Source organism: Lemur catta, chromosome 6 (assembly GCF_020740605.2).
Source record: "Lemur catta isolate mLemCat1 chromosome 6, mLemCat1.pri, whole genome shotgun sequence".
Classification (NCBI taxonomy): Eukaryota; Metazoa; Chordata; class Mammalia; order Primates; family Lemuridae; genus Lemur; species Lemur catta.
In genome coordinates this window covers 55,083,957-55,108,543 of record NC_059133.1, presented here as the reverse complement: position 1 = coordinate 55,108,543, position 24,587 = coordinate 55,083,957, and the positions used below count along the sequence as shown (strand labels likewise).

The following is a 24,587-nucleotide window of genomic DNA, read 5'->3' as shown; positions in this document are numbered from 1 at the left end:
AAAGAAAAAACTCAGACTGAAATACCAAGACAACAAAAAACCCACAGAGTGCATCATATTAGGTAAGGGTGAATCCTATTATATGGCTAATTTCTATTATACAAAAATGTGTTTTAAGTTGCAATGTAAAATGTATTTCTTTCTTTCTTTTTTTTTTTTTTTTTTTTTTTGAGACAGAGTCTCGCTTTGTTGCCCGGGCTAGATTGAGTGCCGTGGCATCAGCCTAGCTCACAGCAACCTCAAACTCCTGGGCTTAAGCAATCCTACTGTCTCAGCCTCCTGGGTAGCTGGGACTACAGGCATGTGCCACCATGCCCGGCTAATTTTTTCTATATATGTTTTAGTTGGCCAGATAATTTCTTTCTATTTTAGGTAGAGACAGGGTCTCGCTCTTGCTCAGGCTGGTAAAATGTATTTCTTATGTTGTGGTTCATGAACCAAAGGATTGAGACTTCCAGTTTCTGGTCTGGCATATAAGGAGCTTAAAAGTCGTCACTCCATCTTAACAAGTAAAAAGCTGAACAAACTGAAAAATCAACAACTCTTCTTAGATCCATCAGAGAAGTGGGGTCATAACTGCTGTCCCCCAAATTGGCACATAAAGAGAATCACAACTTAAAGGAGCAGAAACCCACAAGCTGAAACCTCCATGAGAATCAGTGACATAGGAAGAAAACCTGAACTGTAATTGATGGCTCAGTATGGATAAGTATCAGAGTTAAAAACTCCAGGGGGACCTAGACATAGGGAAGCGCCCACACTGTTGTAAGTTTTACCTCCAGGTTCTTTCAGCTCTACCAGGTTCTTACAGTGGATATCAAGGAAATATTCCCTTGTGCTTCTGGTGGGGGGAAGGGAAAAGTACAGTAGTACTTAAGTAGTCCCCCTTATCCATGGTTTCACTTTCCATGGTTTCAGTTACCCGAAGTCAACTGCAGTCCAAAAATAGATGCATAGAGTACAATAAGATATTTTGAGAGAGAAAGAACATATTCATATAACTTTTAATACAGTATATTATAATTGTTCTATTTTATTATTATTGTTCATTTCTTACTGTGCCTAATTTATAAATTAAACTTTACCATAGGTATGTATGTACAAGAAAACATAGTAACATAGTATAGTATAGTCATCCTGCTATCCATGGGGGACCCTTGAGTACACCAAAATCTGCAGATGCTTAAGTCCCTGATATAAAATGGTATAGTGTTTGTATATAACCTACACACATCCTCCTGCATACTTTAAATCATCTCTGGATTACTTATAATACCTACTGCCCACACATCACTTCATTCTCCTGGATTTAACATAGTACTTGGCATGTGGTAAATTCAAGTGTTTCGGAACTTTGGGGAATTTTTTTCCCCCTGAATATTTTTAATCTGTGGTTGTTTGAATCCATGGATGCAAAATTCATGGATACCAAGGGATGACTGTATATATGGAGTTCAGTACTATCTGTAGTTTCAGGCATCCACTGGGGATCCTGGAACATATTCCCAGTGGAATAAGGGGAGACTACTGTAACCATTTTTAAATATGCCAGAGCATTCTGTTGTTCTTCTTTACAAAGCTTGCCCTCAAGAGAAACTACTTTACCCGAGCCTAATGTGCTGTGGTTTTATCAGTTTAACTAGCCTAGGGGAAGGGTAATACCCAATTCCAGCTAGCCATCCTGTCCTATCGAAACAGAGTGTGAAGAAAACGAAACTGAGAAGCACTGGTGAAGTTCATAGTTCAGCGTCACAGGCTCACCAAAAGACTGAGAACTAATTATAGGATAACAGAATGTTTCTACCTCCCCTCCCCCTTATACCTCACAAGAACATTACTAAAGGTTTTTTGTTTTTGTTTTTAAGAGATGAGGTCTCACTGGAGTGTAGTGAGTGGCATGATCATAGCTCACTGCAGCCTCCAACTCCTGGGCTCAAGTGATCGTCCCACCTCAGCCTCCTCAGTAGCAGGAACTACAGGCACATACTACCATGTCTGGCTAATTTTTAAATTTTTTGTAGAGATGGGGTCTTGTTATGTTGCTTAGGCTAATCTCGAACTCCTGGGCTCAAGTGATCCTCCTGCCTCAGCCTCCCAAAGTGCTAGGATAACAGGCGTGAGCTACCATGCCCAGCCAAAAGCACACTTTGAAGAGACTGAATAAGCACCAGAACCAGTGTAAGATATGGCAGAAACACTAGAATTATCAGAGCAAGAATTACAAAACACTACAATTAACACGCTGAGGGCCTTAATGAAAAAAGTACACAACGGGTAAGAACAGACAGATAATAAGAAGAGAGATGGAAATTCTAAAAAATAATAAAAAAGAGGATCTTCTGGGTTGCTGAACTCATGTAAGTGCTGGAGGCTGGTGGACCCAGAAAGGGCATGAAAGCTCTGTGCCCCGTCCCCACCAATGCATCTCCTTATATGGCTGTTCATTTGTATCCTTTATAATAAACCGGTAAACATCAGCCACCTGTGGGTTTCCCTTCTCCACAGAGAACAGGAAAATGGCCATAGGACCCCAGAGGGTCAGGAGAGAGTTGGAACAAAGCCAGAAATCCTTCTCTGTCCCTGCTACCCACTGGCCTTCTCTAGTTAGCACTTCCTCAGCAAACATATGCTACACAGCCATCCTGCTCAGAGGTCTCCAGGTTTATATGCAGAAAAGGACCTGCAGCCCAGGATGAGAAGCAATAGTAGCAACAATTTTCTGATTAAAGTAGACAGAGTGATACAGCAGAAAGGTCAAGAGACAGAAAAAAGTGCTAAACCAGTATTTCGGAGGGAGCAGACTTCTGTGGTCGTCTCCTAAGACAGCCAGTAATCTCAAGGGGAAGGAACAGACTGGCAAAACAGGTGACTTAATCACCTCTTTCCCAGAAATGTTAAAATAAGTTCTTCAGAGAGAAGGAATATGATATAGATCAGAAACATGGATCTATATAAAGTAAAGAAGAGCACTGGAAAAGGAATCAGTTAAGGTAAAATAAAAACTTCTGGTTGTTGTCTTCTTTTTTGAGGTGGGTCTTGTTCTGTCACCCAAGCTAGAGTGCAGTGGCACAATCATAGCTCACTGCAGCCTTAAACTCCTGGGCTCAAGCAATCCTCTTGCTTCAGACTCCCAAGTAGCTGGAATTACAGGCGCATGCCACCATGCCCAGCTAAATTTTTTTTTTTTTTTTTAGAGATGCAGATCTCACTATGTTGTTCAGGCTGGTCTCAAAATCCTGGACTCAAGCAATCCTCCTGCCTTGGCCTCCCAAAATGCTAGGATTATAGGCATGAGCCACCATGCCTGGCCAGCTTTTCTCATTCTTAATTGATCTAACAGATAACAGTTTGTTCTAAATAATAAGAGTATTGAATAGTATTCAAATAAGGTATTTGAGTAAGCCCAGCCAATTGGGAGGCTGAGGCAGGAGGATCACTTGAGCCCAGGAGTTTGAGGCTACAGTGAGTTATGACTACACCATTGCACTCCAGCCTGGGCAACAGAGCAAGACCTTGTCTCTAAATGACAGCAAAAGAACACACAAATGCTGTAATAATATATTTGATTATATCATTTCACATATATATATACACATATGCTTGTGTATAAGTGAAATGCATAATAGCAATGATACAAAGGACAGGAGGGAAGGACTAGGAATACACTGTTATTATAAGGTACTTGTATTAGTTGTATATTGCAAATTCTAGGGCAACTACTAAGAAAAGTGAAAAAAAATAATTGATATGCTAATAAGAAAGGAGAAAAAAGGGAATCTAAATGCTCAGTTAAAGCCACAAAAGTCAGAAAAGGTGTAGAAGACAAAAATGGGAACAAAGAACAGGGGCAACAAATACAAAACAGTAACAAATATGGTAGATATTATTCCAACTATATCAATAAACACTTTAAACATCAATGGTCTAAATATACCAGTTAAAAGATAGATTGTCAGAGTGGACCAAAAAAAGACCCAACTGTATGTTGCATATAAGAAACCCACTTTAAATACAAAGACACACAGATTCAAAGTAAAGTGACAGAGAAAGATATACCCTAATCAAAAAAAAAAAAAAAGAGCAAGAGTAGCTACATTAATTTCAGAAGAGCAGACTTCAGAACAAAGAAAGATATCAGAAATAAAGAGGGAGGCCGGGCGCGGTGGCTCACGCCTGTAATCCTAGCACTCTGGGAAGCCAAGGCAGGAGGATCGCTCGAGGTCAGGAATTCGAGACCAGCCTGAGCAAGAGCGAGACCCCGTCTCTACTAAAAATAGAAAGAAATGATTTGGACAGCTAAAAATATATATATATACATAGAAAAAATTAGCCGGGCATGGTGGCACATGCCTGTAGTCCCAGCTACTTGGGAGGCTGAGGCAGTAGGATCACTTGAGCCCAGGAGTCTGAGGTTGCTGTGAGCTAGGCTGACGCCACGGCACTCTAGCCCGGGCAACAGAGTGAGACTCTGTCTCCAAAAAAAAAAAAAAAAAAACAACTTCTCAAAATTTGTAGAATTCAACAAAAGCAGTGATTAGGGAGAAATTTATAATATTGAATGCATACTTTAGAAAAGAAGAAAGATCTAAAATCAATAATCTATGTTTCTACCTTAGAAAACTACAGGGGAAAAAATGAGCAAATTAAATCTGAAATAAGCAGAAAAGAAATAATAAAAATCAGAACAGAAATCAATGAAACTGAAAACTAGCAATCAACAGAGAACACCAACAAAACCAAAAGGTGGTTCTTTGAAAAGATTAATAAAATCAATAAGCCTCTACCTAGGCTAAGGAAAAACAACTTTATGCCCACAAATTTGATAACCTACCTGAAATGGACCAATTCCTTGAAAGATACATCTACCAAAACTCACACAAGAAGAAACAGATAATCTGAAATTGAATAAATAATTGATAATCTTCCAAATTAGAAAGCACCAGGCCCCAAGGGTTCACTGGTGAAGTCTACCAAATATTTAACGAAGTAATCGTACTATTTCTTTACAATCTGTTCCTGAAGAAGCTGAAGGAATACTCCCTAACTCATTCCATGAGGCCAGAATTACCCTAATATCAAAACCAGACAAGTATATTATAAGAAAACTACTGACCAATATCTCTCATGAATATAGGTGAAAAATCCTCTCATTAACTAAATATTAGCAAGTTGAATCCAACAATGTTATAAAAAGAGTTACAACCATGAACAAGTGGGATTTATCCCAGGTATGCAAGCCTGATTCAACATTTGAAAAATTGATTAATGTAATCCATCACATCAACAGGCTAAAGAAGAAAATACACATGATCACATCAATAGAGGCAGAAAAATCATTTGACAAGTGGGATTTATCCCAGGTATGCAAGGCTGATTCAACATTTGAAAAATTGATTAATGTAATCCATCACATCAACAGGCTAAAGAAGAAAATACACACCATCACATCAATAGAGGCAGAAAAATCATTTGACAAAAATCCAATACCCATTCATGATTAAAAAGTCTTAGTAAACTAGCAATAGAAGGGAACTCCTCAACTTCATAAAGAACATCTACAAAAAACCTACAACTAACCTCATGCTCAATGCTGAGAGACTTGAAGCTTTCCTGCTAAGATCAGGAACAAGGTAAGATGTTCCCTATCACCAATGCTTTTCAACATCATACTGAAACTCCTAGCTAATGCAATGAAAAGGAAATAAAAGGTATACGTATTGGGAAGGAAGAAATAAAAATGTCTTCATTCACAGATGATATGATTGTCTATGAACAAAATTCAAAAAAATCAACAACAAAACCCTCCTGGAACAAATAGGCAATATAACAAGGTTGCAGGGCATAAGGTTAATGTATAAAAGTCAATGGCAGGTAGCAGAGTCACGCAGCAGAAGCGTGCTGGGCCCATAAAAGTCAATCATTTTCCTATGTATCAGCAATGAACAAGTGGAATTTGAAATTAAAAGCATATTACCATTTATTAGCACCCCAAAAAATGAAATACTCAGGTATAAATCTAACAAAATATGTACAAGATATAAATGAGGAAAACTGCAAAACTCTGATAAAAGATATCAAATAACTAAATAAATAGAGAGATATTCTATGTTCATGAATAGGGAGTCTCAGTTCTTTCCCAACTTGATCTACAGAGTCAATGTAATCCCAATAAAAACCCCAGAAAATTGTCTATGGATATTAACAAACTGATTCTAAATTTTACATGGAGAGGCAAAAGACCCAGAATAACCAACTCAATATTAAAGAAGAAGAACAAAGTTGGAGGACTGACACTGACTTTAAGATCTACTATAAAGCTACAGTAATGAAGACAGTATGTTACTGGTGAAAAAATAGACAAATAGATCAATGGAAGAGAATAGAAAAATGAGAAATAGACTCATAAATATAGTCAACTGATCTTTGACAAAGGAGCAAAAGCAATACAATGGAGCAAAGACAGTCTTTTCAACAAATAGTGCTAGAACTAGATGTCTACATGCAAAAAAATGAATCTAGAGACAGACCTTATACCCTTCATAAATTTAACTCAGAATGGATCACAGACCTAAAGGTAAAATGCAAAACTATAAAACTTCTAGAGGATAACACAGGAGAAAATCTAGATGACCCTGGGTATGATGATGACTTTTTAGATGAATGGCATAATTGATAAGCTGGACTTCACTAAAATTAAAAACTTCTGCTCTGCAAAAGACAATGTCAAGAGAACATAAAGACAAGCCACAGACTAGGAGAAAATACTTGCAAAGGCACATCTTGTAAAGGACTGTTGTTATGTAAAATGTACAAAGAACTCTTAAGATTCAACAATAAGAAAACAAACAACCTGACTAAAAACGGGCAAAAGACCCGATTAGACACCTCACCAAAGAAAATATACATATGGCAAAAAAACATGTAAAAAGGTGCTCAACATCATATGTTTTCAGGGAAATGCAAATTAAAATGAGATACCACTATACACCTATTAGAGTGGCCAAAATCCAAAACACTACTAATACCAAATGCTGGCAAGGATATGGAACAACAGAAATTCTCATTCATTGACGGTGGGAATGCAAAATGGTACAGTCACTTTGGAACACAGTTTGACAGTTTCTTACAAAACTAAACATACTCTTACCAAATGATTCAGTGATCATGGTCCTTGGTATTTACCCAAATGAACTGAAAACTTATGTCCACACAAAAGCCTGCACACAGATGTTTATATAGCAGCTTTACTCATAATTGTCAAAACTTGGATGCACTCATTTCCTTCAGTAGGTGAACGGATAAATAAATTGTGGTACACCTAGACAATGGAACATTATTCAGCACTTAAAAAAAAAGAGCTACCAAACCATGAAAAGACATGGAGGAAACTTAAATTCATATTACTAAGGGAAAGAAGCCAATCTGAAAAGGCTACATACTGTACATTTCAATTATGACATTCTGGAAGAAGCAAAACTATGGGCACAGTAAAAAGATCAGTAGTTGCCAGGGATCAGCTGAGGGGGGAGGGATTACCAGGCAGAGTACAGAGGATTTTTAGGACAGTGTAACTATTCTACATGATATTACAATGGTGGATATATATTATATATTTGTTAAAATCTATAGAATGTACAACACTAGGAGTAACCATAAAGTATGGACTTTGAGTGATAATGTGTCAATGCAGGTTTATCAAGTGTAACAAATGTACCACTGAGGTTCAATATGCTGATAGTGGGACAAGTGGTGCATGTCAGGGGTCCGGAGGTATATGAGAACTCTCTGTACTTTCTATTCAATTTTGCTGTGAATTTAAAACTGCTCTAAAAAGTAATTTAATTTAAAAAGAAAGGCAAGGTTGGGCACCGTGGCTCACACGTGTAATCCTAGCACTTTCGGAGGCTGAGATGGGAGGATCACTTGAGCCAGGAGTTTGGGACCAGCCTGAGCAACATAGCAAGACCCTGTCTATACAAAAAATACAAAAATTAGCCAGACATGGTGGCATATTCCGGTAGTCCCAACTACTAGGGAGGCCGACGCAGGAGGACTTCCTGAGCCCAGGAATTTGAGGGTGTAGTGAGCTATGATAATGCCACTGTACTCTAGCCCAGGCAATAGAACAAGACCCTGTCTCAAAAAAAAAAAAAGCAAAGAGCAGAAATGAAAAAAAAAAAAAAAAAGATTAAAAAACCACTAAGAGGTCAAACACAGTAATCCCAGCATTTTGGGAGGCTGAGGCGGGAGGAATGCTTGTGCCCAGGGGTTCAAAGACCAGACTGGGCAACAAAGTGAGACTCTGTCACTACAAAAAATTTTAAAAATCTGGCCGGGCGAGGTGGCACACGCCTGTAATCCTAGCACTCTGGGAGGCTGAGGCAAGAGGATCGTTCAAGGTCAGGAGTTCAAGACCACCCTGAGCAAGAGAGAGACCCTGTCTCTACTAAAAATAGATAGAAATTATATAGACAGCTAAAAATATATATATAGGGAAAAATTAGCCGGGCATGGTAGTGCATGCCTGTAGTCCCAGCTACTCAGGAGGCTGAGGCAGAAGGATTGCTTAAGCCCAGGAGTTTGAGGTTGCTGTGAGCTAGGCTGATGCCATGGCACTCTAGCCTGGGCAACAGAACAAGACTCTGTCTCAAAAAAAAAAAAAAAAAAAAAATCAAAAATCAAAATTTTTTTATTTATTTTATTTTATTTTTTTTTTTTTTTTGAGACAGAGTCTCGCTTTGTCGCCCGGGCTAGAGTGAGTGCCGTGGCATCAGCCTAGCTCACAGCAACCTCAAACTCCTGGGCTTAAGCAATCCTACTGCCTCAGCCTCCCGAGTAGCTGGGATTACAGGCATGCGCCACCATGCCCAGCTAATTTTTTTTTTTCTATATAGATTTTTAGCTGTCCAAATCATTTCTTTCTATTTTTGGTAGAGACGGGGTCTCACTCTTGCTCAGGCTGGTCTCGAACTCCTGACATTGAGTGACCCACCCGCCTTGGCCTCCCAGAGTGCTAGGATTACAGGCGTGAGCCACCGCACCCGGCCTACAAAATTTTTTTAAATTAGCCTGGCTTGGTGCTGCATGCCTATTATAGTCCTAGATATTCAGGAGGCTGAGGCAGGAGGATTGCTTGAGCCCAGCAGTTCAAGGCTGCAGTAAGCTGTGATCATATCACTGCACTCCAGCCTTGGAGACACAGAGAGACCACATCTATAAAAAAGAAAAGACAAGAAAATCACTATGAAAAAGTAAGTAGCTTACTACATATTTATTCTTATAGAGTGCTCAGAAAAGAGCCTGAAAATTTAAGCTTGAAGTAGAGTACCCGCTGCTTATTATTCTAATGTTAAGACAGAAAAGCACAGTACAGCAGAAAGTCCAGCTTCCAAGCACGAACTGTTGTCTCCTTGACAGAGCTCCAATCCAATTATGCCCTAGCCACTGATTTTTCTATCACCACTTCCCCTTTGTTTCAGACAGCATCCACGACCTTCTGTTCATGTGGTGGAGGAAGAAATTGCTTCCCAGAAAGGCTTAGCCCCCTGCATTTTACTAGATAAAGGAAAAACAAAAAGCCTTTCCACTCTGACAAAATGCCTCCCTTAGGATTAAGGGAATAGCCAAAAAGGTACAATGTGTTCAAATCTTTAACCACTGCTCTGTCAAGAGCTGCTATGTATACATATACCTTTCTCTCTTCTGGGCAGTCAAACGTGCATAACTGAAAATACAAACCTCCATAAGGTCCAGTCTAGATGTAGTTTCAAATGCCTATAGCGAAAAAATGATGAAATAATGTCTTCCCTTTCCACTACTGCAATTATATAGGTAAAACCCGGAAGGGAAGAAAAGACTGAAGAGGGAATAGCTACTAATATGGTATTTTATAAAACATATATAGATACCTAGACCCCTAAAATTTTTAGAGTAATCACTTTTATTGTACCCTCCCAATGTATACAGCCTAAGGAGACTATAGTCTCTCTTAGTCCTAAAAAAATATATGAAACTGAAGTAAAATAGCAAATATCTGAAGTTATGAACATAATATAGTAAAAAAAATTAATGTGCACAGATTGCCACTGTGTAAAAAAATGATGCTCACTGAAGTGACAGACGTCTATATAATACTGTTTGCCCATTCTGGTATTATATAGCTAACTCCATGTATGTACTACAACTGAGATCTTTAAAACTATCTCAACACCTCTTTTCACTTGATTCAAATAACTATGCCAATGAAAGATTTTTTTTCTTGTCAATGAGCTTGAGAACAGAGACACAAAAAGGAGGTATTAATAACTGAGGCTTAGTATTAAAATGTAGTCTTCATCCATCCTACTAAACTGTCATTGTCTGTCTGATAACCTCTCAGGAGCCAGGCTTGTAGTTCTGTTCTACAGGTTGCTGCCCTGAATCACCTCTTCTTTGCATTCAGTTTTATGGGAACTGCTGACATCACACACATATACAGACAAGTGCATGCTCACAAACAACTAACTGGTCTATCAAAGGCACCCAGCAAAATAAACAAATGAGATCTTTGGACACTTAGAATGATCATATTGGTAGGCTGCAACCTTGCCCAATGAGGCATTCCCAGTTCTGAAGTCGAGAACTTGACTTCATGGTCAGAGGTTGAAAAGACAAGACTCTAGTCAGATATTTCCTGCAATTGAATGCACAGTAATTTCACAGTCCACATTCATACAATGAATCATCATCAGAATCAAGAAGGAAAATGTATACTTTAAACAACTTTCCAATAAAAGATAAAGACATTCAGACACAACATACCAAGAATCCCTTTACTATAGATATCAACTATTAGACTTTGACCTCTTTTGATCCTTTATGTATACTTCTACATATTTTTTTTTTGAGATAGAGTCTCACTTTGTTACCCGGGCTAGAGTGAGTGCCGTGGCGTCAGCCTAGCTCACAGCAACCTCAAACTCCTGGGCTTAAGCGATCCTACTGCCTCAGCCTCCCGAGTAGCTGGGACTACAGGCATGCGCCACCATACCCGGCTAATTTTTTCTATATATATTTTTAGTTGTCCAGATAATTTATTTCTATTTTTAGTAGAGACGGGGTCTCGCTCAGGCTGGTCTCGAACTCCTGACCTCGAGCAATCCATCCGCCTCGGCCTCCCAGAGGGCTAGGATTACAGGCGTGAGCCACCACGCCCGGCCTACTTCTACATATTTTTATCACTTATCACATAAATATTTCCATGTATCTACTTAGCCATATATTTTCACTTCCAATAATAAAGGATAAATGAAATTTCCATTGCATTTTGTACACGATTTGTAAAGGAAAAGGAAAAAGCAGATATAGAGAGGTGCTAAGAAATCAAAGAAGGAGAGTATGTGACACCTGAGTGGAGAAAAATTTTATTATTCAACACGTAAGATCCTCCATACAGAAACTGTCAGAGAATAAACAAGTTAGCAATCACTGGGCAGATTTCACTATACTGTTAATATACTTCTAATCATACCTTAATTCCACCTTGGCATATTTCCTCTTACCAATCATCATGGCAGCCACTAGAACAAAAGCCCCACTACTGCACGGCACTGTACAAAGCAAGATACCCAGACACCATCCTTTGCATTTGGGAGCTTACAGGCATAAAAGTAAGATGAGAAAGAAAGAAATATGAATCAGGAAGTAACCCAGCCTAGAATTCACAAAGATGCCACTACATCTGCTTCTTTGATCCTATCAGCAGAGGATGCTGAAGCCATGATTTTTAGGTCCCAGTTTTCTAGTTCTATCTACATTTCTGGTTTGTCAAAAATTAGTTTACTATCCAGGTGCAGTGGCTTGTGCCTGTAATCCCAGCCAGCTGCTTGGGAGGCTGAGGCAGGAGGATAACTTGAGCCCAAGAGTTTGAGACCAGCCTGACCAACATAGTGAGACTTCGTCTCTAAAAAAAAAAGAAGAAGTAGTTTTCTTTCCCCTCTTAAAATCATGTCCTTGCTGCAAAATGTGATTTACCTCAGAGAGTGTTAGCCACATCTCAGCAGCATTCCCAAGCAGATTAAAAACACTGTAGTTTAAGGCTGAGATAGTTGCAGAGAGGTCTCTTCATTTTAGTAAGAATTCGTTATCTTTTTTTTTTTTTTTGCGCAGGGAGAGCTCAGCTGTAGATTCAGCTCTCTCTGGTATAATAGCCAGATGCCTAGATCAGTAACAAACTATACATAGGACTCACCTGACTGATGCATTTGGCCTATTTACCAAAAAAAACACTACTTATTCATTTCTTTTTATGCTACATGTACATATTGACATGTGTATGGAGAATAATAAGGAAGCAATTTAGCCTGGTAGTGCTGGTCTGTAGTCTACCTGGGTTTGTGTTGTAGTTCCATCACAAAATACTGTGTGACCTTGTTCAAGTTACTTAACCTCTCTGAACCTTAGTTTTCTCATCTGTAAAATGGGGATAATACTAAATTCTCCCTCAGAGGGTTGCTAGGATTAAATAAAATAATACCTGTAAAGCACTTTTGCATAGTACATGATAAGAACTTAGTGAGCTATGGTTATTATTGCTGATGCTGCTGTTATATCAATAAAATTAAACAATTTTCATTGTATTTTGTTCTCTCCCATTCTCCTTATATGCTCTCTGGATAGAAAGATCATTTTCCTGCACATTATATAAATACAACATTTCCTCTAAATTATATATGCATACATGAGCTATTAGTATGCACTAACTGATATTAGTCCTGAACATCACACTAAGAACTTTCCCAAGGCTAACGTTCACTTTACCACAGAGTCAGTTCAGTTTGACAAGTAAGGAAATTAGCACTGAGGCCAAGACTAGAAGATTCTCATATGTAGTCAAACCTAGAGGATAAAGAGACAATACTGTATGAAAAGAGACCCTACTCAATTCCAAGGAGCTAGAATTCTAAGCAGATAGGAAGCAGGAGTCCTAGAACCAAAGAAATAGGTATTTCTCCTTCCTCCATATTTTATTGATCTAAATTTTCCAAAATAGAAAAAGGAGGAAAATGGTTCTTTCCAAAGAGAATTCAGTTGATTGCAGTGTTTACTGGTTGTTTTTTTTTTTTGAGACAGAGTCTTACACTGTTGCCCGGGCTAGAGTGCAGTGGTGTCATCATAGCTCACTGTAACCTCGAACTCCTGGGCTCAAGTGATCCTCCTGCCTCAACCTCCCAAGTAACGAGGAACTACAGGTGTATGCCAGCATGCCTGGTTAATTTTTTCCATTTTTAGTAGAGATGAGGTCTCACTTTTGCACAGGCTGGTCTCGAATTCCTGAGCTGAAGCGATCCTCCTGCCTCAGCCTCCCAGAGTGCTAGGATTATAGGCATGAGCCACTGTGCCTAGCCAGGGGCCCTTTTTTTTCTTTAGATTTCTCAACTAGCTTCTAGTAAAGGAAGTAGAGATAACCTAAGACAAAACTAAGAAGTGGATCTGTTTATCTTTGATACCCTCATAAACTGCAGTATCTCCTTTGCTTAGGGACCATTCCACCTAAACCAGTCCTTATCTACTACCCCCAACCCTAAATAAAAACTTTCATTCCTTTGTGTAGCCAAAATCACAGCTGTCATTAAACTAATTCATACTGAAGTGTGAATGATAGCCTCCATAGACTTCTCTATAGTTTTCCAAGAACTTATTAATTTACATGAATCTTTAATGTAGAAGTGCAGGGGTTTATTTCTGGACAGGAAATCTTTCCTGTTGACCTTAAATTGCACTGATTCTTTTTCAATCATATATAAGGCTATCCATGGAAGGGAAGGAGAGAAGACTTTACTGTTCTCAACCTAAAAAAGGAAAAGGGATCAAATGCTCTAATTCCTCTTATTCTGCCTGCCCTAATACCTTGATTCCCCAGATACAGCCCATTCAGTGTTCATCTTGTCTTTGCTCCTAATACCTAGAACCAGTAAAACTAGGCAAGCCAATTCCTGCAACATCAGAGATACTCCCAGCAAAGAAAGGCTGGCCACCTAAATATCCCTGGGTAAATTCTTAGAGTTTTAGAGGGAACTTGAAGGTGTGGAGCCTCCCATGTCTAATCTTCTCTCCCCTTTTTGCCACCTATTTCCAATTACATGGCTATCTGCTCACACTTTAAAAAATTAGAGGGTTGTATGATTCCAAGTACGTGACATTCTAGAAAAGACAAAACTATAGAGACAGTAAAAAGATCAGTGGTTATCACGGATTTGGGAGGAGGGAAGGATGAAGAGGTGGAACACAAAGCATTTTTTATGGCAGTGAAACTATTCTGTATGATACTGTAATGGTAGATACATGTCATTATACATGTCAAAACCCACAGAATGCGCTGGGCATGGTGGCTCACGCCTGTAATCCTAGCACTCTGGGAACCCGAGGCAGGAGGATTGCTTGAAGGCAGGAGTTCAAGACCAACCTGAGTAAGAATGAGACCGCATCTCTACCAAAAACAGAAAAAATTAGGCAGGCATGGTGGCAGGCGCTTGCAGTCCCAGCTACTCGGGAGGCTGAGGCAGGAGGATCACTTGAGCCCAGGAGTTTCAGGATGTAGTGAGCTATGATGACACCTCTGCACTCTACCTGGGGCAATGGAGTGAGAGACTCAGTCTCAAAACCAAAAACCAAAAACCAAAAAAAAAAAAAAAAATGTATGCACAGTGAACCCTAATGAAAACTAGGACTTTAGTTAATAATAATGTATCAATATTGGCTCACCAATTATAACAAATGTAGCACACTGTGATATAAGACGTTAATAATAGGGAACCTGTGGGGTAGAGTGAGGGGGTATATATGGATATGCTCTGTACTTTCCACTCAACTTTTCTGTAAATGTACAACAGCTCTAAAAAATAAAGTCCATTAATTTAAAAAAAAGGGAACACTGGTTAAAAAATCCCCACCAGGTATTAAGGGCTAATAAGATACAATACAAGCTATATGAAAGGCAGGCAAAAAGTAAAAAATTAGACTGGAGGGCTTGATCTCAAACTAGAGGGGATAGTAACTAAAGACAAGGAAAGAAACTTGAGGAAGTGAAAGAAGGAGGGAAAGACAACTCTCACAGTGGCATATTTTAGTGACGTGTGCAAACAACTAAAACAAATTTATTTCCCTCAGAGAAGGAGAACAGAAGCCAAGATGTTTATAAGGGACACTGAGATTCTCAGCAGAAAAATCACCACCATTAAGCCTCTGGCATACTTACTAGTATCACCCTGATGCCTCTCCCTGTGGCTAAGGAATCAGAGCTTGTCATTGTAACCATTGCAGAGCTTGTGTCTACAACCTATGCTGGTGCCAATCTTTATGGTGGATTGAGCTATTTTTCAGGAAAATCAAGGGATAATTGCCTAGTATCAAAAGAAGATCTGACCCTTGGGAGAAAGGAGTTGTTCCTTTTGCCACAGGATGATTCTCTGCGAAATAACATAAATAGCTCTTCGAAAGACCATGTCTTTGATAAGCAGAGCTGCAATTCTGACAACCAATCTGCTGAATGCCGAACAGAGCACACAGCTTTCTACAACGACTCAAAGGATGCGGCAAGGCTGTAGATTTATTCTGCTGACTTTCCCTGCTGAGCCACTCAAGTTTTTCAAAGGCAAAAAGAAAGAACTCTTTCCTTCCAACCCAGGGAGTTGCCAATTCCACCTGGGATCTAAAGACAGAGCTATGTTTGCTCAAAATCTGACATCATCAATGTGAACAACAAGATTTAAAAGCTGGAATGATGGCTGGCAATTTTAGTCGTTAGAGCAGAAGTTGGTTCAGCACTTCAATCTGCCGACAGAATCGGCAGCCACACAGGGCACATGGTGTGCCAGACTGACAATGAGCTAATTTTACAAAATTCATTCCCATTCTCTGTGTACTTTCACATGACAATTGCAAATAGTCTAGATTCTTACCAAAGCACAAATACAAAGGTAGTATATTTCCCTGCACAAAGAAATTTCAAAGTAAAAACACAAAGGCATTGTTACAAAGAGATAAACCTCAAAGGTTTCATTTTTCTCCATGATGTTTTCCTTCTTAAAATCCTATGCTTAAAATGAAAATTTTGTGAGAGAAAATTTAAAAAGCAAATCTCCCTACTATAAACTATTAAGAGTATTTCTCTCTCTCAATGTCATCTTTTCAGTATGAGATTTTGAAAGAGAAAAGCTTTCTACACATCCTAACTCAAAAAATAACAGCCGTGTGCTATGATTTAAAGGAAAATCTCTCTGTGGTTAAATAGATTCAACCCTCAACAGACAAAGGAAAACTAAGCTTGAGAGTTAAGATACTCAATTTTTGTTTAAAACATTTTTGTTATCTTATGATAAACAAAGAAAGAAAAAAAAAAACCCACTAAAATTTAGAGGTAGTGAGTTCTATTTTGATCTTTAAAAACATGTATTGTACTGAACAAGTACCTTGAAATAGTTACCGAAGCAAAGGCATTAGTAATAGCAAAACAGCACAGAAAATTATAAGCAGAAAATCAGTATAAGATTTTTCCCCAAACAAAATACGTAACCTTTTTCACAAAAATTAATGGAAACAGGACAAAAATAAAGATGTTTTGCTTTATAAATAATATTGGCAAACAATATATGTATGTCTTAATTTTTAGACAACCAAACCCCTGAAATTTAGCCAAATGTCTACTAACACTAGCAACTGTAACCCTTTCAAAGTGGCTTATCATTTGGTTACGAAGGCTCCATTAAAACAAAACCTCAATCTAACCAAACTCCAGCTGAAGGGGCTTTTCTTGAAGTATTATAAAATCCAATCTAAAAGGGGCATTGTGTTCTATTTAAGCCACTGGCATATGGTTAAAAAGCTTAAGTTTGCCCAGTTACAATCCTTTGAGCAGAATGTTGAAATTCTCTTTCTTCTCTTCAGAAAGATCTTCCAGAGAGCATCTCTTGCACCTTGTTCATAATGTACAATTTATCGGCATTTCTTTTCCTTTCTAAATGGCCGGGAGGGAAGAACTCCACAGCCTCTGTGTGTGGTTAGTAATGGCACTTTTACTTGTCATTGTACAAAGCCTGTTAAATATTTACAACACAGACAGCAATATCTAGTCCTAAACACCCAGTTGTGAGTTTGAATTTTGTTAGAAATAAATCTATGACAAGTTTTCCCCAGCAAAATGCCAGAAGACTTTACTAACAGCTTCAAGAGACCCAGCGGGTCCAGAGGAGCAGTTATAGGCCATCTGGTGATTACTTATTATTATTTATACAGCACTGTAGATGTACACACAGATGTGTTATGAATCCACATACAGAGAGGCCCTAACAAGGGTTTCAGACAGAATGCGACTGCTGAGCAAGTCAATCTGCATTAAAGAAATATGCTAACCAGAGAGAGAATACACTGGCTGTTTTTTAATTTGCTATATTAGCTGGAAGACTATTTGATAAAAGAATGAAGAATTCTATATAATGACAATATCATTATCAACAATCTAGCTATATGTGGTTTTGCAAGGGTGGCAAAAAAAGGATAAATGAAAGTCAGGCTCTCAGATCTGGAAGGTACTTTAAAAACTCAGCAATTTATAAAAGAAGGGACTAGGAAAGAGGCCCTCTCCTAACTTAGGAAGAACTGAGATACAAAGATATAAGATTTTATTTTTTTCCTACCAGGAATGCTCTGAGAACAGTTTCTAGATTCTCATTTTGAATACTAAGTTATATCCAAGGAAAAACAAGAGTGAATAACTAAAAAATTTCATCTTAATTTTCTGAGTATAGCTCTAGTTAGGTTTATACAGTCTTTTTGGGTGAGTGGGGACAGTCAGCAGAGACTGGAACAAAAACACCTTTAATCTACTATGCTCTTAGTAACATCAAAATAAATATAATACAAAAAAACTAAAATAAATGACTACATGTTTCTAAGGGCAAGTGTCAAGACTGTCAGATATGACATTAAGAAACTTAGGGCTAGGCACAGTGGCTCACCCCTGTAATCCTAGCACTTTGAGACACAGAAGCAGGAGGATCACTTGAGGCCAAGAGTTCAAGACCAGTCTGTGTAAGAGCGAGACCCTCTATCTACAAAAAATACAAAAATTAGCCAGGCATGGTGGCACAGGCCTGTAGTCCTAGCTACTTAGAAAGCTGAGGCAGGAGGATCACTTGAGCCCAGGAGTCTGAGGTTGCAGTGAACTATGATGATGCCACTGCACTCCACCCTGGGCAACAGAACAAGATCCTGTCTCTAAAAAAGAAAGAAAGAAAGAAACTTGGGTTTAATTCCTGCTCTTAATATCTCTACATTTTAAAAATCCCAGTCCACATTTCCCAATTTTGTTGGTATGATGCATAAGAGTGGTCTACTTCCATCACAGGGTTACATAAAACTGCGGCATATGCAGGGTGGACTGAAAGTTATTGCAAAATCAACATATTACAAAAAATAAGGTTAGCATTTGGCCTAATTGTGTATAATGCAGTGTATTTTCAGCTGCCTGACAGCATGCAGGCACTCTTACCAGATGGGCACTGGATGAATTATTGAATGAAATATGAATTATTAAATAAAAATTTGAATTTTTTTAAACTCTTGGCAAGGGGTGAGGAAGAAAAGCTTATTTGTTTGCCTGAAATTGCCTTCATATGTCGAAACATGTAAACATAGCATATACCACCACAAATAGCATTTACCTACCAGAGCCATTGCTTCCCTTATAATTCTCCAATTCAAGGTGCTTGCCTAATATAAAGAATTAGTAATCAGCACCAACTCATTCTTCCTTGCTTTTCTTTTGTGCTCATGCCAGTTAATAGGGAAACTTGCCAAAGGGACAGAATTAAAGATCCAGAGTCCCATAGTACCAGTATGGCCCACTTAATGGGAGGGCTGGGATAACAGGAATAATCTCTATAGATTTGTGTTATATAGGCAATAAAACATATACCTTTGCAGCATGCCAGCATTTAACCAATCATAGGAGCTATTTGTTGCCTCATATATTACAGAGCAATAGAGATTTAAGGGATAATGTTCATGGAGGCAGAGGATATGAAGCAATAAACAGCTTTGGAGGTTGGTTAAATGCCAAGTGAAGCCAGGACTACAGCACCATAAACATTATTCCTATTATATGACAAGATAAGGAGGTACAAGAAGCTGCCCTCAATCCCATCACAACTAGGGCTCCATCACTATTTTTGGCTTTACAAAGGAAAAGCAGGCCCGGGAGGTCTATGAGTTAGTTATGTTTCATGTCTCAGTTAAAAAGATATGAAGATTATCTCTGCAAGACGGCTGTCCAGTAAAAAAAAAAAAAGATATGAAGAGAATATCAACCTGTACCTAAATGTCCTCTGGGAGAAGTAGATCTGATACTAGATACCTTCAGGGAAAAAACCAAGCAAGAGTCCCTCAGGGTCACTCTGAACAGAGAAATAATCAAAGGATTTTTCCTTAAAAGGACAGAGTTGAAACAGAGTGGTTGTGACAGAAATCTTTCTCAATGGCTAATAATGGGATGATACTAACTGTCCATGAGTAGCATGTCCTCAGAGGAAATGGGTTCCTATTCCTAAGGAAATAGGTATTCTAAGTAATAAGCTGATATAATCAGCTCCTGCTCAAAGACTTAATTACGGTAACCAGAAGGACTACTTAAATCTGCACAACTTACACGGCAAACCAGCGTCATGTGCCTGAGAAAAAAGTGCGTAAGAATATCAAATTTACTGACTTCTGGTAATAAAAACGGGGCAAAAAGCATCCAAAAGATAAATTATCTAACTGCACCCACATGAAACAACATCTCAAATACAAGATTATTGACATAGTATTTATTCCTGCTTCCACATACAATAGAATAACTTTATAATCCACTTTCAAGTAAATGTCCCCCCAAATATTAAAAGCTTACAAGACTTCCTAGTTCAACACCAAACTATATTTTTATAATTTTAACAATAACACAGAAGCAAAGCCATTTTATAATCTCAACATTTTTAAATGGATGCTATCTTGTAAACATTTCAAAAACCCATACATCAAATTCAACAGTTCTCTGCCAATAGGGTATCTGGGGCACTGTTGCCTTAACAACACTAACCCCATTCTCAGGAGGCAACTCTATTAACTACTCCTGCTACCACATTCCATAGAGAGGTATTAGCAGGAATATTGCTTTCCCTGAGTTCCTCTTCATGAGGTTGATGAGGCCTCAAGAGAAACAAAGTCTCCACAGGCATAAGGGAATAAGAGGGCTAAAAAACCCTATCACCTGTCTTTTCACATAAGCATGCAGACAGCACAACCTTTAGCAGCCTTTTTTGTTGTTGTTTAAAAAAAGTACATGCAGCATATTTAGAACTCAGCTGTGTCACATCAGACTAACTGTTGGGAAGTGGATCATGAACAGAATCCAAAAATAACAGCCATTAAAGACCTAGCAACCAAAACATGTTTATGTATCCATTGAAAGCCTGGTGGTTTTGATTATATGGTGCAGAGCATAATCCACTAGTCTATTTTAGGTGAATTTTTCTTTCACCTTCCCTTACTATTAAGGCATAGAATGATTTCTGAGTTTAGGTGTGCAAAGGGTAAAGTCTGGGCAGGGAACAGACATTGAAATAATGCAAGATTCCTATAGGTTTTTTTTTTTCTTTGTTTACTTTTTAAGAATCAGTCTCCTGAATTATAATCACTTTCATTCCTTTTTCCTCTACCTGGTAGAAGTTACTGCTTTTTGAGACTTCTATGGTAGTATGTTCTAAACTGTGTTTTACAAAAATTACCATGTCCTTATTACCCCTCTTGGGATTTACATAGTTTTTTATTATTCTACCATTTCTGGAAAAAAGAATCTGAACCAATGTCAAGTAAATTATAAATATTAATAGCTTGAAGGCCTCAAGGTGGCTCCAGAATGAAACCATTCTCAAGGGATATAAGGAAGTTAGATGACAGGCCAAGGGTAGTTCACTTTACCAAATTTATCTTCTCTGTCAGATTCTCAATATTTTATATAACATAAAGCAATCACAGTAAATCTTATAGAGATCCCATTCGAGTTGTTATCAGATATTGGGAGAAACCTGGAAAGAGACTATAATTTAAGAAGTATAATCTCACCTGACCATAAAGTTTTGACATGGAAAGGAGGTAAAGGGATGAACCATGCTACTTTCAAAGTCTTAAGTTGTAGCTTTTTATCTTTTTTCTATGAAGTAAGTAACTTGAATCCAAAAGAAGAAGGTAGTAATGTTAGACATGCAACTTCCCACTGAGGGAAAAAATTTTTTAGAACCTAAGCCAGAGGTTATAATGAACCTTAATAGCCAAAATAACAACAAACAATTCAAAAATGGGAGGAAGAAGTAGGGGAAGGAAATGGCTTATGATAAATAGAACCCAATCATAAAGGAAGGAACCAAAGTAAAAAGTCACTGCTGTTTTCCTACCTCCAGTCCCTACTTCCACCCCCCCCAAAAAAACAAAACAAAAAGAAACAAACACAAATTACAAATCTGTGAAATCTTACCATTTCAGTGAATACTACTCTTTTCTGATGAGACAGCTTAATGAGACGCTACTTATATTTTTCTTCCTTAGAGAGCTTAAGAGATGCTTTTCTTGTGTATTTCTTATTTCTATCATCCATTTTTATTTCTTTGAGAAGTGCTTGTCTGGGTGGTTTTAAGCATACAACAAATAAGCGAGTACAGGAGTTAAGCAGTTTAAACAATACATGAAGAAAAATAATGGTAAGTATGAGAAAAATAAACCTTTTCCCCCAAAATGCATGTTGTTCAAATAAAGGAGAGAAGTGAAAAGGGTACCAGGTATCAGTTGTGGGAGTCATAGTATACACTGTAATTGAATTCACACACAAAATTTGGAGGGATCATTTTTAGATATGGACTTTAATAAAGCTGTCTAAAAAGTAAAACAAATTTACCCTATTTTCTCAACTTGCTTCCATTATAAAGGAAATAAAATATAAACCACATGGGGAAACATGCAGTCAATAATAAAGTTGGAAACTTTTGACAAGAAACGAAATATACCCTAGGACGCTAAATATCGCAAAATACAATGGCTTGGTTGGTATTTTCTGAAATCTTCAGCGTTTACTGGAATTTGGAATCTTCCTTCTATCCATTCCTTGTCACCACCCCCATCTAATCTACCTCTCAAATTCTTAGGAATCTCTGATATCTCTTTTTGTCTAAGTATTTACAATGTTTAATAGAACTAGTCTGCATTCTCACATACCACCAGTAAGTGTCACCGGACAATCACATGACATATTCCTAATTGAAGAGAAACTTCAATCCTTCAGGTTCTATAAAATGAACTAATGGGCCAGATGAGGTGACTCATGCCTGTAATCCCAGCAGTTTGGGAGGCCAAGGTGAGAGGACTACTTAAGGCCAGGAGTTCAAAACGAGCCCAGGCAAATAGTGAGATGCTGGCTTCACAAAAATAAAATTTAAAAAATAAAAAATAAAATGAATTAATTAAGACAGATAAAACCTCCTTTGTATTCCTTTCTTCATCCTTTTGGAACATGGCAATAGGGAAGGGTCTAGGAAGAAGAGTTAAGAAGGTGAAAAATGAAAAACATAAGGCAATTTCAACAAAATTACTTTATTAAAAAAGCATATGATGAAAAATATATGATACATAGTATACACATATAAATACAATTACATAGCAGCTGGCACACAGAACAATGCATTTCCTGGCATCAGACTGGGAAAATGTTTATATAATGCTGTGAGATCTTGGGTTCTATATTGGGTTTGTCTTTCGTAACACAGATAGCTGCCTTAGCTGCTAACAGTGATTTTCTGGATCAACAGTCAAAAGACTGGTGTTTTTTCCTATTTAAAAAATCCAAATAGATTCTGGTAAATTGGGGTTCACAGTGAATGGGAACATTCTCAGCTGCCTCTCCAAATATGTTAAGCAGACTGTTATATCCATCCGGGTTGAAGAGAAGACACTTCTAAACTTGCTTTGCATTTAGATGGATAGCTTCAGAAAGGAGGAGAAAGCAACACGTATTCTTCAACACTGTGTGTTGGGAAACAAACACCAGTAGAATAACAATATGGAAGAGAGCAAGGCAGATTTCATTACGGTAGAGTGCCTACACTTCCTCATAACTTGGATTTACACACTGCAAATCCTCTGATCTGATTACCTCCAGTGATCACGTAAAATACCGGCTTTAAACTCTTTGCCTTAGTGATAAAACAGCCACTTTGATTCACAACAAGACATTCACAATAAAGTATATTGTAAACGTACCTGTCCACAGCCTGGGGCATTGCACACAAACGGTCTGTCGTCTCCCATATTTCATATAGCAGAGCGGAGCTGAGGAGGGGAGGTAGGGGGAAAAAGTTATGTTAAATACGCTGGAACAAAAAAAAAAAAAAAAGTGCTTCAAAAATACCAAGCCTAGAAACAGGTGTTCCAAGAATGCCATCTATCAAAGCTGTAAACACAGGCTACTTTGGGGAGACCAGTTAGACAGGTGGCATATGATCTATAGAGCCCTCAATTGAAACTTTTAATTAGAAAAATTTAGACTTAAATTGTCAAGGAATTTCAAACCTTTTCTAGATTTTCTCTCTTTCTGCTACAGTATATATAACACACTACTCCAATCCGCTGAATTACAACCAGTGCAGTTCCCTATATCAATAAATTCACTGAATGCTCGATGCGGAAGCCATATTTCTGAACTAGAGAAGACCAAAATTTGTCATTTAATTAATTAAGGGATTATAGGAGGGGTGCTCCATTTTACAGGGCCATAATCTGGCTCCCTGGTGTATAAACTACGAGACTGTTGGCAAGGGCCGTTTATCCCAGATTATTGCCAAAGAAAACAAAGCACCCATCCTATTGGGCTACATGGGAAATGATTTTCATTAATAAAAAAATAAAAATAAAAACCTTCTCTCCCCACTGGGAGCCTCCTTCTCCCCCCACCAATCGTCTGTGGCAAATGGAGAAATATTGGCGCTCTTCCCCCCCCTCCCCCCGATTCTATTTATGGCTAGGTTTTTAAAAGCAGCAATAAAACAAATGTCGACTCTTTGGGGGTTTACTGGGCGAATATGTTCCGGCTGTTTGTGCTGCTCTCGGCCAGAGTTCTTAGGCTGCTCTGCTGCAGCCAACAGATGTGTGCTGCTGCAGGGGATAAAAGAAATGGCACTAAAAGGCATCACCGTCCATCCTTTCTATTTCTCTGAAGACTGTAATAGGGTTTATACTGTTTTTTTTTTTTTAAATTATTGAAGCTAAATTCTCAAAATGATGATTGAAATTCTTTGTCAAAGAACAGTAATTCCAATCTGCACATGTGGGGGAAATTTCTCATATTCTAACTAGGAATAAAAATAGAGGTGGAGATGGATAAGGATTAGAAATGCAAATCACAGTAAAAATATTTCTGAAAGATAAACAATATTTTGGAAGGGTAGAATAAAGAAACGGGAGGAGGAGTAAAAACAGTCTGATAGAATAAACACCTACAGGACATTTCAAACATCCTTCCAAAAGGTATA

General features: G+C 38.2%; 1 protein-coding gene across 4 annotated transcripts in view; it reads right to left on the bottom strand.

The window, feature by feature from the left end:
- ATF7 (activating transcription factor 7) overlaps positions 1–24,587 on the bottom strand; it is an 89,825-nt gene that overhangs the window by 47,198 nt on the left and 18,040 nt on the right. For all 4 annotated transcript variants that reach the window (XM_045553831.1, XM_045553832.1, XM_045553833.1 and 1 more), the window contains exon 2: positions 23,320–23,388. In XM_045553831.1, coding sequence (XP_045409787.1) covers positions 23,320–23,367 — 48 coding nt within the window. In that variant the 5' untranslated portion in view covers positions 23,368–23,388. The remainder of the gene's footprint in view (positions 1–23,319; positions 23,389–24,587) is intronic.